Source organism: Mustela putorius, unplaced genomic scaffold, assembly GCF_011764305.1.
Source record: "Mustela putorius furo isolate JIRA1106 unplaced genomic scaffold, ASM1176430v1.1 tig00003871_pilon_pilon_pilon, whole genome shotgun sequence".
Lineage (NCBI taxonomy): Eukaryota > Metazoa > Chordata > Mammalia > Carnivora > Mustelidae > Mustela > Mustela putorius.
In genome coordinates, this window is record NW_025422023.1 from 2728772 (window position 1) to 2743503 (window position 14732).

Sequence of the window (14732 nt, forward strand, 5' to 3'; positions counted from 1 at the left end):
TGAACTTTTAGGGGAAAAAATACTGTTTTCATCTATTAACCTTCCATGTTACCTTCTAGACAAGTTATTTCCAAATTATGTGTTTACAGATTAAATGAGATTTTGACACTGGCTTGCTACTTTCTACTCACTGATGTTCATCGATGTCTAGCAAGTTTTCATTTGTACATAGTTCAAACACAAATATACACATATGTACGCCTTCTAGAAGTACACATTCCACTGATACTAGAGGTGATTGACATTCATTTAGTCATCCCGGCAAAGGCAAATTAAGCTTGTGTTTGTTGTCCTAATATTTGAAGTTCCTTAATGTGGTAAAATTCAAATCCATACAATACCATTTTCTAGTATAAATATTAGGTCAGTAATATGTCATATTAACATAATAATTTGATCATTTATGGAATTAATTTGGTGGCATTACATTTTGACTGAGTATAGAAATGTTTTTTTTATAATTCTTATAGCCAGAAAAAATAAATCAATACAAAATAAAATTTGAGAAAATTGAAAAAAAAATGTATTGTGTTTTGGGCTGATTTTCTTAACTAAGTATAAATAGCTTGTATAACATAAGGTAAAAGGTAAGACTAGACATAGGTATTTCAGGTTTTGTGTGCACTGTAAACTTAACCTTCATGTCGGAAAATTAGTAAAGAAAACTAATAGAAGTGCAAATCCATAATATTTTATAACTCTCTTTACCAGTTTATCACTCAAGCCCTATCAGAAGGTTGGTTTGAATTGGCTGGCATTGGTACATAAACATGGACTTAATGGCATTTTGGCAGATGAAATGGTAAGTAGTACTCTGTTTCTAGGATTTGTCATTAAAAGGTGTTCTTGCTCTCATTTAAAAAATAGAGCAGTTTACAGCTCTTACTTTAGTATTTTAATACCCCAATCACCCCTTTTAATTTTTATTGCTTCTCTTAGCTCTAGCCTCCTCATTGTACCCCAAAATGAAAATGGACTTGTTTTCTTTCTGATTATCAAATTCATAAATACATGTGTTTAAAAAGTTAGATTATATAAAAGTACAAAAAAATTCAAGATCACTCATATTCCTACTGCTTTGAAAGTATTATTTGATGTGTATCTTTTCAGATTGTTTTCTTCTGCAGGTGTTTGTGTATGTACATATACATATATACATATGTATATATGAGATTTTGTTCTATGTTTTCTGTACTTACAGCTTTTAAATTTTATAGAGAACATAAATCTACACATTGATCAGCAAATTTTATAGATATATATAAATAAATCTACACATTTATTAGCAGCATCAGTTCAGCCATTTTGCTTTTGTTAGATGTCTCCGAGTTTGTGTTTCTTCCCAAATCACATTTGCTTGACACTAAGCTTAGGAAATTCATTACAACCTAGTTCAGGTATTGTCACATAGACACTGACCTTTCATCTAACCTAATAATCCTTCCTCTTTTAAAAGTTTATTAAAAATAAGTTCTGTTTAGTGGAGAAAATGTTTATTAAATACACATACATTACATTGTATATTACATTATTAAAATAAAAATTACATAGTGATCTTTATTCTGTAGTTACCTTCCAGTAGTGTTTTGTATTTAAGACTACTCCCGCACATACATCATACTATCATCATAACAGAGATGCTGTTCATCTAATACAAAGCTAAATAATATGTGCAGGATTTCAAAATAGTTATAGAATTAGATACAGAATATTACAGTTGTAGAAAACTGGACTTGAGATTCATATCTGGGTTTGGGGCCCCAACTTTGTCTTTTGTGTGCTAATCCTTACCAAGTGAGGTATGATATATAAAACTCTTTGTGACCTGTAAAGCACTATAAGTTAGTGTCTTGCTTGGTCTACTAGGACTTGCATAATCAAAGACTAAAGACTGGGTGACTTAAACAACAGAAATTTATTTCTCATAGCTTTGGAGCCTGGAAGTCTAAGACAAGGGGTTGGCCAGTTTGGTGTCTCCCAAGGAAGACACCAAATGTCTTGTCATTTGCAGATGGCCACCTCCTCCCCATGTATCACATGTCTTTCTCTTTGTGCACACACATCCCTGATGTCTTTTTCTCTTAAGATGGGGATTGGATCCCCATTCTTGTGATCTCATTTAACCTTAATTACCTTCTTAAAGGTCCTGTCTCCAAATACAGTCACATTGTGGGATAGAGCTTCAACACATGCATTGGGTAGTGAGGGCAGTTCAGTTCTTAACAGTTGGTAATGTTTGGTTCCTCCCCAATACCCTTTAAAAACAAAAGAACAAGACAGAAAAAAAGCCTTCATTGATGTATAATTTACTTGTAGTAAATGCACAAATGTTAGCTTGGTGATTTTTTTACATATATGTGCACCTGTGTGACCACCCTCTCCAGATCAACATTTCTGTCATCCCAGAACATTCCCTCATGTTCCTTTTCAGTCATTGCCACTACCACTCTTTGGACACCTATAACTATAGATTTTTTTTTCAAATTTTGAACTTTATATTAATAGTGCCATATAGTATATACTGTTTGTTTCTGGTTCATTTGGTGCATGATAAAGTTACTGAGTTTCATCTGTGTTCTTAAATGTATCAGTAGTTTGGTGTTTTATTGACATGCAGTAGTCCTTAGTATAAATATGCTACAACTTAATTTATCCATTCTCCTGTTGAAGATTTAAATTATTTGCAGTGTTTGGCTAGCTACTGACAGTAGATAAAACTACTGTCAACATTCTTACTCAGGTCTCTTCATGGACATAATGTTCTTATATCTCTTGAAAATATACTCTGAGAAGTGAAATTTGGTGGAGGATAGGATAGATATATGTTCAAATCCAATTAGTCATTGGAACATGGTTCTTAATCTATCCAGTGTGTATAAAATATCTGTTATATAAAACAGTGACCAAGATTATGTCCTTTGTATACATTGCAAAGCTCTTCCATATTATGTGTCCCATTTTAACTAGAAGTTAGGATACATCCTGCTCATTAAACTAAGTTATATATAACTATATATAACTAGTATATAACTAGTTAATATATGTAACTATATATAACTATATATAAGTTAATGTATATAACTATACAGTATATAACTAGTATGTATAACTAGTATAGTATAGTACATAGGATGTATAGTTTAACTCATTAAACCAAGTTATAGTATCATTTGGAGATTATGATCCGTTTTATCTGTCACTGAGAACTAAGAACATGATAGAATTCTCATAGGGTTGCATTTTAGGGAATCAAAAATAAAACCAGAAATATTATTTTTCCTTTTTTGTTTTCTAGTATTTTTTGTTTATTTTAAAATTTCATATATTGTCTTTTAAACATTCAATTTTAGGGCCTAGGAAAAACTATTCAAGCCATTGCATTCCTGGCATACCTCTATCAGGAGGGTAATAAAGGTCCTCATTTGATCGTTGTTCCAGCGTCAACTATAGGTTTGTAATACTGTGAACAACCATACTTGACTGTTTAGTGTTTTATACAGGGAGAAGAAAAACTGTTTATGTGTGATTTCTTAGTTTGTGGAGGTGAATATTGATTCTGTGGTTCCCTTATACTTTTCTCCCCTTTGTGTACGTATTTGTATTTGATTGTACTGGACATCTTTTAAAAGAAAATATCTCAAATACAAGTCAGTTATTCAGCTTTCAAATTATTATGCCTCAAGGACCATCGATCAGATCATTTGTTTTGGTGATACTTTTAAAAAATTGTTGTAATGAAAAAAATTGCTTTAATGAGTACCTAATTTAAGAGAAACAAGTGCTTTTAAATTTATAATTATTTATTGAATCAGAAAGTATACAGTTAATCCCCACTAAAAGTACTTAATTGATTGGATGTAGACTAGAACAAGTGAATGTACGTATGAACGTAATCCAAAAACAACCTCTTTAAATTGGAATTTAATCATCCTATAAATATAATGATTGGTCCTCTGCCTTTTGTTTTATATTTCAAAATTATTTTAAACATCAGGAGTAAAATTGTTAAGGGTCTTTGTTTTTTAAAGATCTTGTATTATTTTGCAAAAGAAAACTTTCTAGAAGATAGAACTCATTTCACTGTATACACCTAACCTATTTAGCAGATGCAAGTAATACCTCTTTTGTTACCTAGATAACTGGTTAAGAGAAGTTAATTTATGGTGCCCCACATTAAAGGTGCTCTGTTACTATGGTAAGAATGTCATTTTGCTTTAATTGGAAATTTTATTTAAAATCCTAACATATCGCAAAGTACATTAAATAAATCAACGTGTGTGTTGTTTTTAAATTACAGGCTCTCAAGAAGAACGTAAGCAGATTAGATATAACATCCATAGTAAATATGAAGAATATAATGTAATTGTGACCACGTAAGTATTGAGAAAAAAATATTGTGGGGGAGATATTGTGTAACCCTATATTTAAAAAAAAATATATTTAAGGGGCGCCTGAGTGGCTCAGTGGGTTAAGCCGCTGCCTTCGGCTCAGGTCGTGATCTCAGGGTCCTGGGATCGAGTCCCGCATCGGGCTCTCTGCTCAGCGGGGAGCCTGCTTCCCTCTCTCTCTCTCTCTGGCTGCCTCTCTGTCTCCTTGTGATTTCTCTCTGTCAAATTAATAAATAAAATCTTAAAAAAAAATATATATATATATATATAATTAAAATATGTTAATAGTAACAGGAAAGAAAGTACAGGCTAAGGACCATGCAACAAAAGTATGGAATGACTTATGTTGAATATTCAGGCATGTTTCAATTTTTTACTAGTACAACAGATGACTGGTACTGGTTATAGAAAGGTTTTGTCCACGTGATTGAAAGCATAGTTTTATAGAATTGTTTCAGTTAAACTTCAAGTGAAACTGAAGAAATGCCACCAAAATGATTTATAATATTTGTAACTTAAAAATGTTAATTATTAGTAATTAAGTATTAAATACATTGGAATCTCACTCTAAATGAAAAAATTGAATTAAAATAGAAGGATGAAAAATAGAACTTTGAATAAGTTAGTCATTACTTGGTATAACCGTTTAGCATAAATATCCAACAGAGAACTTAATGCTGTCATGTTGCACTTTTAAAGTTTTTTTTATTATTTTATTTAAAGATTTTATTTATTTATTTGACAGACAGAGATCACAAGTAGGCAGAGAGGTAGACAGAAAGGGGAAGCAGGCTCCCTGCTGAGCAGAGAGCCCAGTGTGGGGCTCGATCCCAGGACCCTGGGATCATGACCTGAGCCAAAGGCAGAGGCTTTAACCCACTCAGCCACCCAGGCACCCCGTGTCATGTTGCACTTTTAAATATAGGTTATGTCAAGTTCATATTAACTGTCAGTATTTAGTTACTATTTCCATCAACTACTGACTTCTGTAGGAGGCCATAATTAAAAGGTGAATCCAAAATTCATCTTTCCTACATAAAATGGACTCCATTTTTATATCTAGTCCAGTACTGCTAGCTACTATTAACCGTTTTTTCTTGGATGTACTCTACTAGTTTAATACAGTATTATTATGTTCTTAACAAATGTCTTCATTTTATGTTCTTTTTTTCCTCCTGCTTTTGTTCTGAAAATGTAACAGTTCCCGAAGTGTTGCAGATAACATACAAATTTTACCCAAATTGGTTTCTTCTTAGTTCTATAGAAGTTGTCTAATTATAACATTAAAATTTTCCTTTACCTACATATTGCAGCTTTTATAACTTGGTTACATGTACATAAATAGTTATTGTATACAAGTGGGTCAGTATTTATTTGAACACCAACTATGTCCAAAGGTATCTTTCAGATACTGGCTACTAGAAATATATAAATAAAAGTAATTTTAGAAAGCATAAAGTCTCACTATGGTCCAGGCTTTTAAAGGTATAACCTTAGAGAATTTTTTTTTTCGTGACAGGTATAATTGTGCAATCAGCAGTTCTGATGATCGTAGTCTTTTTCGACGGCTGAAACTTAATTATGCGATTTTTGATGAGGGGCATATGCTAAAGAATATGGGCTCCATCCGCTACCAGCACCTTATGACAATTAATGTAAGAGTATTTTGTGAATGTTTCCAATGATAATGAAGTTATGTATTGTTTTAATGTTTTAATGTATTTAGTATTTTATATCAGGGGTCAGCGAACTTTCTCTGTAAAGATCCAGGTAATAAGTATTTCATGCCTTGTGGGCCATCCTCTGTGACTTGTTCTTTACTTCTGTTTTGTTTTTCATAATCCTTTAAAAATATAAAACCCATTTTTATTAGCTCATGAGCCTCAATTTACCAACCCCTATTCTATGTGATAAACTTTATGAATATCAAATACAATCAAGTTACCTACTTATAAAATGAAACCATTAGTTTTATACTTCCTACCTTAAAATATAATAGATGATAATTTTTCTAAATTACTAGTCTTCATCTCAGAATGTTACATTATTATTAATAAAGATTTTAATTTTTTTTTCTCCCCTACTGAAGGGTATAGAGAGGAAGGATTTGGCTCTTTAAAAAAGAAAAGCTAATCTAAATTTTACTTTCACAGGCAAATAACCGTTTGCTGCTCACAGGCACACCTGTACAGAATAATCTGTTAGAACTCATGTCACTGTTGAATTTTGTTATGCCACACATGTTTAGTAGTAGCACCAGTGAAATACGAAGAATGTTTTCTTCTAAAACAGTAAGCATAAATTTATATTTTCTCCCAAATATATTACTTTGTGTTTTGGGCTTTTTTTTTTTTTTTTTAAGATTTGTATTTATTCATTTATTTGACAGAGAGAACACAAGCAGGCAGAGAGGCAGGCGGGGTTGGGGGGGTGGCAGGCTCCCTGCAGAGCAGAGAGCCTGATATGGGGCTATCCCAGGACCCTGAGATCATGACCTGAGCTGAAGGCAGAGGCTTAACCCACTGAGCCACCCAGGTGCCCCACTTTGTGTTTTATATAGGTAACTCTTCTGTCTTTTTTTCTTGTTCTCATAGTGTATACATGATACTAAGTTTAAGAAGTGCTACCCCTATATGACTTGGAAAGTCTGCCAAAATGCTATAGGAAATAAATTGGTGACATATGTAATTGATACCCAAAAGTTGTAGTTTTAATATCCTAATATTCTGAAATGACAATTCTAAATTAGTGGAGTGTTCAGATATAGAATATGTGGGGAAGGTTTTGTCATTGCATTTACCTTACTAAAATTTGGTAAATTAGTACCATTTCTTTATAGGTAAACTGTAGGACTGGACAAAAGTAGATTATCCAGAACACTCCTATACTGGGAAAAAATGTTTTGAAATAAAAGTCCATAAATTCAGAAGTAACAGTTTTTTAAAAATTTTCATTTATTTTGGAGAGAGAGAGGTGGGGGTGGAAAGGTGAGGCATGGAGAGGGAGAGGTAGGATCTCAGGCAGACTCCTAGCTGAGCCCATGACCCAGAAGGCCAGAACCTGAGTCAAAACCTAGAGACAGGTGCTCAATCTACTGTGCCATCCAGGTACCCCAAAGTAGTAATTTCTTACATTACACAAAGAAATTCTATATACAAGAAAATCTGGTTAATTTTCTCCAGGTTACTTAGAAAAAGTACAGTATAGGGATGCCTGGATGGCTCAGCTGGTTAAGTGTCTAACTTTTGATTTCAGCTTAGGTCATGATCTCAGAGTCGTGAGATCAAGCCCCACGTCAGGCTCCACACTCAGTTTGGAATCTGAATCTGCTTGAGATTGTTTCTCCCTCTCCTTCTGCCCCTCCCTCTGCTCACATACCCGCACATGCTCTCGCTCAAAGAAAGAAAGGAAGGCAGGAAAAAGAAAGGAAAAAATACCTTTTTTTTTTTTTTTTTAAAGATTTTATTTATTTGATAGACGGAGATCACAAGTAGGCAGAGAGTCCGGCAGAGAGAGGGGGAAGCAGGCTCCCTGCCGAGCAGAGAGCCCGATGCAGAGCTCCATCCCAGGACCCTGGGATCACGACCTGAGCCGAAGGCAGAAGCTTAACCCACTGAGCCACCCCAAAAAACATCTTTTAATAAAGAAAAGTGCAGTATGGTTTTCAGGAACTCTTACTAAGCTCTCCAGTACAGCAGAGTTTATATAGCTTCTTAATTCTTTCCCGTTACATATATTTTGCAAAAATTTTCTATGATATTTTCCACTGAAAATTAACTGCCTTCTAAACTTTCAGTAATATATTCACTCCCACTTGAGGGTCTAATAGACTATAGAATATGGAGGACTTCCTCACATCTTAGAATTCCACTTCTTTAATTCTTCAAAATTAACAGGGCTTAACTAGGAACCATCCATGTCTTTTAGAACACATGGTGCACATCACCTGTACTAGCTTTCTTTTGGGGTCATTTTTCTAGATATAAGTATAAATTTTTTACTTATCTCTCTTTCTCTTTCCCTTCTCTTCTCCCCACCCCTTAAACACACACAGACACTTTTATGAGAGCTATCTGGTAATTTAGTTATGGCTCATTAGTTATGACTTAAACTTCTGAACACCATCGTAGTTCAATTTTATTAGCTCAGCAGAATACAGGAAACCTCAAAGTACGTATGGAGCTTGAAGAAGTAGGTTAATAGCCCAGAGTTAAAATGTGGAATTCCATCAAGAATGAAGTGAGTTTCTTTTGGAAAATAACTCAGATTGTGGTGAGGCTGATTTTCACATTTTGTAATCTTGCTAACTGTGGTCATTTAAATGAGTAATTTCTAGGGATGCCTGTGCGGCTCACTTAGTTAAGCAACTGCCTTCAGCTCAGGTCATGATCTTGGAGTCCCAGAATGGAGTCCCACATTGGGCTCTCTGCTCAGTGGGAAGTCTGCTTCTCCCTCTCATGTTCTCTCTCCCTCTCTCTGAAATAAATAAGTAAAACAAAGTAAATAAGTAAATAAATCATTTCTAAATGGATGTGTTCTTTTGTTTTTTTATTTAGAAATCAGCAGATGAGCAAAGTATATATGAAAAGGAGAGAATAGCACATGCGAAACAAATTATAAAACCATTTATTCTCAGAAGGGTAAAAGAAGAGGTAACTTACCTGCATATTTATTGTGATGATTGTTTTTTAGAAATCTGTTTTCTTCTTTATTTGAAAGATCTGCTTAAACTGTTTTCCTTTCTCAGGTTCTCAAGCAGCTACCCCCCAAGAAAGATCAAATTGAATTGTGTGCAATGTCAGAGAAACAGGAGCAGCTCTATTTGGGTCTTTTCAACAGATTGAAAAAATCTATCAATAACATGGGTATAATCTGATTTTCACAATTGCATGTAAAAAGTAATCCTGTATTGGTCCTACATTTTGTTTAGTCCTGTTACAGTGGGATTTGCTTATTTTTAAAAACTACTTAGAATTTGAAGAAATAATTTTAAACTTTTTGTTTGCACTGAGATGTATTTCAGCAGACAGCTGTAAACTTGGTTTTGTTTTTTTGTTTTTAATGTGTGCTCTTTGGATCACAGAAAAAAGCACAGAAATGTGCAATGTCATGATGCAATTAAGAAAAATGGCCAATCATCCTTTATTACATCGCCAATATTACACAGCTGAAAAGCTCAAGGAAATGTCTCAGCTTATGCTAAAGGTAAGGATTTCATATTATGTTAACATTGACCTTTATTAACACTGTTAAACATAAGGTTAAATTGTCAGGCTACCTAAAGATGAGTCAAGCCTCATAAGCGTATTGATCCATTAACCTTGTATTTAAGAAAAGCATTTTTTGTTAAAGATTTTACACATTTATTGACAGAGACACAGAGAGAGAGGGAACACAAGCAGAGGAAGTGGGAGAGGAAGAAGCAGACTTCCCACTGAACAGGGAGCCAGATGTGGGGCTTGATCCCAGGATCCTGGGATCATGACCTGAGCCAAAGGCAGACGCTTAATGACTAAGCCACCAGGCTCCCCCCAAAAACATTTTTAAGACAAAGTTCTAGATAATTTAAAGGGAACATAAAGAGCTGAGAAGGCTAACAGTCTGTATTAGGAGTCAGCAAACTATGGCCTTAGGGCCAACTATGACAGTGGCTGTTTTTATAAAGTTTTATTTTAACACAGCCACATCTTTCTGTTTTCTGTTTTTTGTGACTTCTTTCTCATTACAGACATACCTGGGAGATATTGCAGGTTTGGCTCCAGACCACTGCAGGAGAGTCAAATGAATTTTTTGTTTCCCTGTGCATATATAAAAGTTACGTTTACACTGTACTGTAATCAATTAAGTGTGCAGTAGGATTATGTCTAAAAAAGTGTACATACTTATATTTTAAAATGCTAAAAAAAAATGCTGCTGTCATCTGAGTTTTCAGCAAGTTGTAATTACCGATCACCATAACAAATACAGTAGTAATGATAAAGCTTGAAATATTTTAAGATTTACCAGACAAAATGAGCAATATTGTTGGCAAAATGACACCAGTTGATTTGGTCAACACAGGTTGCCACAGACCTTCAATTTGCAAAAAGCACATTATCTGTGAAACCCATACACAAAAAAGGTGAAGCAAGGTATGCCTCTATAAGGGTAGAGTTGAGGAGTTGCAAAATAGATCATTGTGCCTACAGAACCTACCCAAGATATTTACTGTGTGGCTCTTTACAGAAAGTTTGCCAATTCCTGATTAAGATTGCCATAATGCACTTCTTTATTTTACCAAAAAGATCACTTAGATTTTATGTCCAGGGCAGTGAGTTGTTTCCTCCATTTGTTTTCTTCATGTTTTTATTATATTTTGTCTATAGTTTTATTAATCTTTATTTTTGTCTCGTTCTCTGTAACACCCACCCTTAGTTCTCCCTTACAGATCTTCATGTTAAAAGCAACTATTTGCTTTTAAAATGTTTTTGTATTATTTTAAATTTATTATGGAAAATTTCAAACGTGTAAGTAGAGAGAGAATTGTATAATGAAATCCTCTGCCCATGTAAGCTTTACCCATTTTTTTTTACAGTTATTATCTAGAATGACACTACTTTTGTTTCATCTAGACCCTTCCCCAGGATTATTGTGAGCCAAATTCTAGATATTACTTCATCTATGAATATTTCAGGATGTTGTCTAAAACAATAAGGACTTTTCTCCCTTTATTGTACCTAAAATAATGAATATTACTTTCCTTTGTTAAGTTGTACCATGTAAAATGTGCTGTTTAGCTACTTAATATTTTATCAGATGTGAACAGTTTTTTGCAATCATTCTGGTCATATTATAAATTATCTTCATTTTGATGTTGTGTATTGTTCTGTTTTAAGGAACCTACACATTGTGAGGCTAATCCTGACTTGATCTTTGAAGATATGGAAGTTATGACAGACTTTGAATTACATGTACTTTGTAAACAATATCGACATATTAATAACTTCCAGTTAGACATGGACTTGATTTTAGATTCTGGAAAATTCCGAGTTTTAGGATGCATCTTGTCTGAATTGAAACAGAAGGTAATAAAGAAGAATGCTACTCTTGTATTTTTCCAGTTAGTTAAACTTCTTTAAAATAATGGTGGCATGATTTGACTTTCTTGAAGCTTTAGCCTATATCTGTTATACGTATTTCTAGAAATTAATGCTTTGAGCATTTAGGGGATATATTTGGGGATATGTTTTCCTGATTATTTTTCCTCTTTTGAGTCTGAAAAAGAAAATAGAAGTTAGTAGAATACATTTATATTGATGTTTTTAAAAAATAATCTTAAATGTCCTTACTTCATGAGTGACAATCTATGTCACTCATAGATTGCCTCGAAATTAGTATTTTGAGGATACCATGTTATTTAAATACTACTACTATTTATATGTGAAACAGCTTAAATTTGTAAGATCATAATCCAAATAGTACTTTTGTAGCTATTTTCATTAACTATCCTTGAAAATCAAAGCAGAATTAAATTTTAGGTCTGAAGTTTAGAAATTAAGGTAGTTTTATTTATATACAACTTTGTTACATCTATAACAAGAAATTTACCTTTGCTATGGTCACTTGATTTTTATTAAAGAAGCAGTTGATCATTAGATACTTATGATTTTATTTTTCCGTGTATCTAATCCATATATGTATTTTCACAGGGTGATAGAGTTGTATTATTTAGCCAATTTACCATGATGCTGGATATTTTAGAGGTTCTCTTAAAACATCATCAGCATAGATACCTCAGATTAGATGGGAAGACTCAGATTTCTGAAAGGTTAGTATACTTCACTTCAATTTCAGAAAATCTCCACCTCACCTCCAAATAAGAGTAAATGTTGGAATTTTAAATATGTACCAGGCATTTGATTGAATTTTATTACTTTTGAGTCTTCTATGTGGTTATTTCAAATCATTGATTGTCCTAAGATATGGAAAATTTTCTAAGTTTTAGATCTGAATTGCATAGAAATCTGTTCCTGTATTTAATTAGAATGTTTTCTCCTTTAAGACTCATTCAGACCCTTGAAGCACCTTACCTTTAAACCAAGATTGTTTAAAAAGCAAAAACCAAGATTGTTTTAAAATCTTGGGCTTTTTATATTTTAAGAGTGATTGAATAAGTTTGGTTTGTTTATTTTTTTAATTCCCAAATATTAAAAGATTGTCTTAAAAAAAAAAAAGGAATACTTTCTCTAGTGTGTTTAAACTGCATTATCTCTTTTGGTTTATTTTTTATCAGCCAAAATGCATTTTTTTTTTCCTGCATTAAAGATAGAAGATATGCTAAAAGAGAACACACTGCTCTAGTTTGATCTTAAGATCTTTAGTTCATCTGGTATCAAGAGCAGCTGCTATTAGGCTTCTGAGAATGCTAAAGATTGAAAAGTGATATCCAAAATTTAGATAAGCCTGAAGTCATTAAACAAAGGAGAAAGTAACTCTTTGGCATTACTCAAACCTGAATAGTTGAATTAAAGTGAGAACTAGTAGAAAGAGAAATGGTATAAAAGAGAAATGTTACAGAAAAGAAGTTGGTAGGGTGCCTGGATGGCTCAGTGGGTTAAGCCGCTGCCTTCAGCTCAGGTCATGATCTCAGGGTCCTGGGATCAAGCCCTGCATCAGGCTCTCTGCTCAGCAGGGAGCCTTCTCCCCACCCCACCCCGCCCCGCCTGACTCTCTGCCTACTTGTGATCTCTGTCTGTCAAATAAATAAATAAAATCTTTAAAAAAAAAAAAAAGGAAAGAAGTTGGTGAATTGGGAAGGTCTTTCAGTAAAGTAACTGTAGGAAAGGTAATTATATTACCAAGAGCATGTGTTTACATCTTTGGGGGTTTTTTTGTTTTGTTTTGTTTTTCAATGTAGTTTGATTGTTTTCAGTTTTAGCTATATACATTCTAGTGAAATTTAGCCTGATATATTTATCTTATAGGATTCACCTAATTGACGAGTTTAATACCGATATGGATATCTTTGTGTTTCTGCTGTCAACAAAAGCTGGTGGCTTAGGAATAAACCTCACTTCAGCGAATGTTGTTATACTTCATGATATTGACTGTAACCCCTATAATGACAAACAAGCAGAAGACAGATGCCACAGAGTAGGCCAGACTAAGTAAGTGTTTTGAGTTGAAATTGATTTTTAACCAAATGCCAATTTAATTTGTATAGAATAGTAGAATATGGTCTGTCAGTGTCCTGCTTCATTTTTGTATTTTCAGCAGAGCTTGGCTGCTGATAGATTTCATACCATCAGTGTTCCTATGTAACATATTCATTTTCTAGTAGTTAAAGGAAAACAACCTCCAACATCACCCCAATTAGTTCTGCAGCTGATGAAAACAAAATATACCAATGGTTCAGCTCTTTTGAAAAATATTAGTAGTTAAAAAGGCTTGTTAAACCACTGAAAAGCCAGATAGAGAGTAATATATATACTATTGTTACCCTGTAATCCTTTAGGAAATACATTATTGAGTTGTAGATATTTTAGGTGAAGGGTCATTTTGACATTGGATCTTAAAGAGGTGCCAGTACCTATAATTCAACTCTACTTTCACATATAAGTAGTGAATAATCAATGTTTTCTATTTGGAGTGTGTTACTATATTTCCAAAAGGTCTTGATAAGTTCATTTATGAACCACATATTTATCTCTACGTATTATGGGACGAAAACTGCCTGTGTAATCTTTGTACTTCACTATACTTTCTTACTTTTTATACTGAACTATTTAGTGGAACCTGACAAGTAAAGCATGTTCTTTTTATTTTTATTTATTTATCTTTGTTTTTGTTTTTGTTTAACATGTTCCATTTTAAAATGAATACCTAACTGAACCCAGACTGTTTGTTGTAGTAAATTTTACCAGTAATTTTTGGATTACAGATATCTTGGATTAATAAGAAAGGTCATGTAAAAGTTACATGCGCAGAAAACATCAATCCCAAGTTTGAATAAAAGGGAATTTAAAGTTAAAGATACATTTGTTATACAGTTTTCGAATTATTTTTATTGAACTCTGAGATGTTTTGTATAGCTTATATGTATCCAAATAATTTTATATTAAGTAACCAATGGACATATCTTCTATTTACTTTAGGGAAGTACTAGTTATAAAATTAATAAGCCAAGGGACAATTGAAGAATCCATGCTAAAAATTAACCAACAGAAATTGAAACTTGAACAAGATATGACTACAGTCGATGAAGGTAAGTTGTTTGTAAACAGAAACATCAATATTTATTTATTTGAAAAGACATCAAAGTAGCACTAGCAAGGGATTAACAAAAATTGCCCAAATCCTTCACTG

General features: G+C 33.2%; 1 protein-coding gene across 12 annotated transcripts in view; it reads left to right on the forward strand.

Moving 5' to 3' along the window:
• Window positions 1–14732, forward strand: part of SMARCAD1 (SWI/SNF-related, matrix-associated actin-dependent regulator of chromatin, subfamily a, containing DEAD/H box 1) — a 77239-nt gene that overhangs the window by 57216 nt on the left and 5291 nt on the right. For all 12 annotated transcript variants that reach the window (XM_013058031.2, XM_013058032.2, XM_004756059.3 and 9 more), the window contains 13 exons: window positions 712–802; window positions 3351–3450; window positions 4136–4195; window positions 4298–4373; window positions 5908–6043; window positions 6542–6679; window positions 8945–9040; window positions 9136–9253; window positions 9472–9593; window positions 11264–11452; window positions 12077–12195; window positions 13352–13534; window positions 14522–14631. In XM_013058031.2, coding sequence (XP_012913485.1) covers window positions 712–802; window positions 3351–3450; window positions 4136–4195; window positions 4298–4373; window positions 5908–6043; window positions 6542–6679; window positions 8945–9040; window positions 9136–9253; window positions 9472–9593; window positions 11264–11452; window positions 12077–12195; window positions 13352–13534; window positions 14522–14631 — 1538 coding nt within the window. The remainder of the gene's footprint in view (window positions 1–711; window positions 803–3350; window positions 3451–4135; window positions 4196–4297; window positions 4374–5907; window positions 6044–6541; window positions 6680–8944; window positions 9041–9135; window positions 9254–9471; window positions 9594–11263; window positions 11453–12076; window positions 12196–13351; window positions 13535–14521; window positions 14632–14732) is intronic.